The sequence below is a fragment of the Palaemon carinicauda genome, chromosome 24, assembly GCF_036898095.1.
Source record: "Palaemon carinicauda isolate YSFRI2023 chromosome 24, ASM3689809v2, whole genome shotgun sequence".
NCBI lineage: Eukaryota > Metazoa > Arthropoda > Malacostraca > Decapoda > Palaemonidae > Palaemon > Palaemon carinicauda.
The window spans coordinates 24429013-24432755 of NC_090748.1; the positions used below are offsets into that span (position 1 = coordinate 24429013).

At 38.3% G+C, this 3743-nt stretch overlaps 1 protein-coding gene across 1 annotated transcript; it reads right to left on the reverse strand.

Moving 5' to 3' along the window:
• Positions 1-1551: 1551 nt before the first annotated feature.
• Positions 1552-3532, reverse strand: LOC137618300 (uncharacterized). The gene is made up of 3 exons (XM_068348469.1): positions 2902-3532; positions 2564-2686; positions 1552-1616 (listed from the first exon to the last, which is right to left on the reverse strand). Exons 1-3 carry the CDS (start codon positions 3530-3532, stop codon positions 1552-1554), a joined length of 819 nt encoding a protein of 272 aa, XP_068204570.1.
• Positions 3533-3743: the final 211 nt, after the last annotated feature.

Sequence of the window (3743 nt, forward strand, 5' to 3'; positions counted from 1 at the left end):
GTCTTTGCCAAAAAACCTCAAATGAATGCTTGTCACCCTTATGAATTATCCTAAACAGCGATGTAATTCCGTGTGAGAATTACAGGTGCTTGAACAAGTAAACAAAATAGTATCACAGCCCCTCCCAAATAATACCGATGTGGCTCCCTTCTTGCAAAAATAGAAGGTTTTCTCCACAGTCGACCTCTTGCAGGGGTATTATCAGGTCCCCATGAACCCAAAAGACATCCCCAAGACCACCATATCCAGCCCCTTTAGAACATAACCCTATTACTAATATTTTTTTTCATCGCAATGCTGGGGCCACTTTTCAGTGCCTCATGGATGGCATCTTAGCGGACCTGCCCTACTGTGTATGTTCCATGGACGGCATACTTGTTTTCTCGTCCTCCTAGAGGAGAACCTCTTTTACCATCTCATATCGTGCTCGACCACATACAACAGAACCGCCTTATAGTCTGGTTCGACAAATGTACCTTTGGCGCCAGATAAGAATTGTTTTTAGGGAACCGCATCACTCCTGAAGGGGTCAAGCCCCTCACCGAGAAGATAATAGCCGTTCAGTACTTCCCCATGCCCTTGAACGTCAAAGCACAGAAAGAAATTTGGGCCATAATCAGCTATTATTAACATTTCATTCATGCCATTGCCCACTCTCTGACCCCTGTACTCCTCCCTCAAGTACAAGAAAAAAGATCTGAAATGGGGTCCCCTTCAAGAAGCAGCCTTCTGCAAAGCAAAGAATGCCCTATCAACCGCTACTGCTCTAAGGTCTACCTTTCCACACTCACCTATCTGTCTCTCCACTAATGCCAGTGACGTCCTTATGTGTGCAATAATTAAGCAGGTGGCCAACGGCTCGCCCACCCATTAGCCATTTTTAGTAGAAAACTATACAAAGTAGAATCTGACAACTCTTTGTAAGACAAAAAATTGCTGATGGTGCACTTTGCTGACTATCACCTTCACCAATTCTTGGAAAATACACCCCTTGTCATCTGCAGGGGCCACATGGCTCTGGTGCATGTTTTTACTCGACAGTCTGACGCCTGATACATTCATTAATGCAATGTCCTTCTGATTCTGCTGAATACTATTGCATCTTTTAACAAATCCCTGGGAAAAAGAATAAAAGTACGCCCTTTGTGATCTGCAAGGGCCACATGGCTCTGTTGCATGTATTTACTCGACATTCCGACGCCTAATACATTCATTAATGCAATGTCCTTCTGATTCTGCTGAATACTATTGCATCTTTTAACAAATCCCTGGGAAAAGAATACTTTCGCGGATGCCTGTCAAAAAACACATTGCCACAATTGACCTAATATTGGAATACAATACCTTGGCAGAGGCCCAACAAGAAGATCCAAAGTACCAAGCATGTAGGACATCCTGAACATCCCTCCGTTGGGAAAAACATGGACCTTGACAACTCAAATGCCACCTTCCTCAGTGACATCAATTCCTAGTATTTAAGCTCGATGTTTGTGTGATGGACCTAAGGTTCAAGTCTAGATATCAGAGGGATGTATGGAGAGTAAATATGTCTTAGGCGTTTTCTTCAACACTGTTTATTATTCTAATCCATAAATCTGGTCGTAAAACCAGTAAAACTGTAACAAAATGAAATGAAAATTAAAATAAAGAACTCTTACAAACTCGTTAACATGGTAACACAACGGAAATATCGAAGTAGCGCTTTCACACAGTATTTTACAGTCTTGGAAGGTTATGTCACTCGAGAACAAAACATTAACACAATCTAACAGCCAATGTGATTACTCTGGTAAAAAAAAAAAAAAAACTAAAACAGATACACAGTTCCCGAGTAAACCCAAACTTAATTTACATAACTTAAATTGAAACAATACATGCCGAAGTGCCACCATAAGAACTCCGTACCTCATCAGTACATTGTAGAGCATTTGACAGATAGAATAAAGTCACTCCCAAAACTGGTCTGTACCATTTGAACACCAAGGTGCGGTAGACCACAAAAAATATCTTCTGTATACAAAGTCACCTTTACATCACATGTTATTTCCTCGCTAGTGCTAGATAAGGCAGGTGAAAACAACCAATGCACAAACTTTGACTATTAAAAGTAATTTAAATATAAACATCATTATATGGCTCCTTTAAACCATCAAAAAAGATATTTAACAAATGAATTTTTACCAAAACCTTTAATTCACACTTTATGTATAATAAGCAAACACCCATTACACATTATACAGAAACACACTGTAAATACAATGTTATTTATGAAACATACATAAAACAAATACAATATACAATAAACAATCAAGTACAATGTTAATCATGAAACTTACAAAATACAAATATAATGTACAATAAACCAAGTACAATGTTAATCATGAAACATACACAGAATAAATACTGTACAATGCACCAAACAGTCACATTTACGCTCTTAGGCTGGGATTACCCCTGAAACACTGTGATATCTACAAATTCTCCAATAACAATACTACTTGGTGAATTAGCCTAGTTAGATAGGAAGGGCTACTGGGACGTATTCCATCTTTATTCAACTTACTAGTAACCACTTGTAACTTTACTTTACGCACTAAATCATCAGTGAATGGAAACAACTCTACAACACGAGCTAATGGCCAAGAATCTCTAGGGGAATTATCTTCCTTAATAATGACAATATCACCTAAAGGCAAATTTTGACGTTGAGTATTCCATTTTTGACGCTTCTGTATTAGAGACAGATTCTCGCTCTTGAAACGAGACTAAAATACTTGTGCCAAGTAGTTTCCAACGCCATCTCTTACGTATGTCTATGGAACTATCACAAAATTCTATGTTAAGCAAAACATACGTATGTCTATGGAACTATCACAAAATTCTATGTTAAGCAAAACCTACGTATGTCTATGGAACTATCACAAAATTCTATGTTAAGCAAAACAAAAACTTTAGTATTCATCATGAGAAGCCTATTTGGAGTTAAAGGACTCAAAGTTGGATCATTCAAGTTCTCTACAGACAAAGGAGGATTATTAGCAATAGCAGGCACCTCACACAAGAAAGTCCTCAAACCCTCTTCATCAAGCTGGGAACCATGATTAGACAGAATTCCAAACAAAATACTCCTTATAGTCCTGATCATACGCTCCCAAGAGCCTGGCATATGACTTGCTTTAGGCACGTTGAAATTGAATTCAAAATTGCTATCTCGACCGAGTAGAAATTCGTGGTCTTTACCAGCTCCAAACTCATTCTTTGCACCAACAAAATTCGTAGCATTATCACACCTAAGCATCCTGATTGGGCAACGAATAGATATAAACCGTCTTAGAGCATTGAAGAAAGAATCTGTGGATAGAGAATTGGCAATTTCCAGGTAAACAGCGCGGGAATACATACACACAAACAATACTCTATATCTCTTGAGTGTTTTCCTGCCATTTTTTTCAATAAATGGTCCAAAGAATTCACAGGCACAAAAGGAGAAGCATGGAGGTTGCTTTACACTATCATCTGAAAGATCACTCATTTTCTGATCAATGAGCTTCCCTTGAAAATAAAACTAGCAACTGATAAGCTGGCATTCATGATCCAGTAATCCTGAGATCGAATTTCATTAAGAGTAAAACCTTTCTCCTGGTGAGCAACCTTTGAGTGACAGTAGCTAATAACTAAAGACTTAATATGACTAATTTTTGGCAACACTACTGGAAATTTCTCCTCGTAACTAAGATAACCAT

Excerpts from the sequence above, each read along its gene's own strand:
- LOC137618300 (XM_068348469.1), bottom strand. The coding sequence starts at position 3,532 with ATGAGTGATCTTTCAGATGATAGTGTAAAGCAACCTCCATGCTTCTCC. Across the intron at positions 2,687-2,901 it reads TGATAGTTCCATAGACATAC|GTGATATTGTCATTATTAAG; the intron begins GTAGGTTTTGCT and ends ATTTGCCTTTAG. Across the intron at positions 1,617-2,563 it reads AAAGTTACAAGTGGTTACTA|TTTTACTGGTTTTACGACCA; the intron begins GTAAGTTGAATA and ends ATTTTGTTACAG.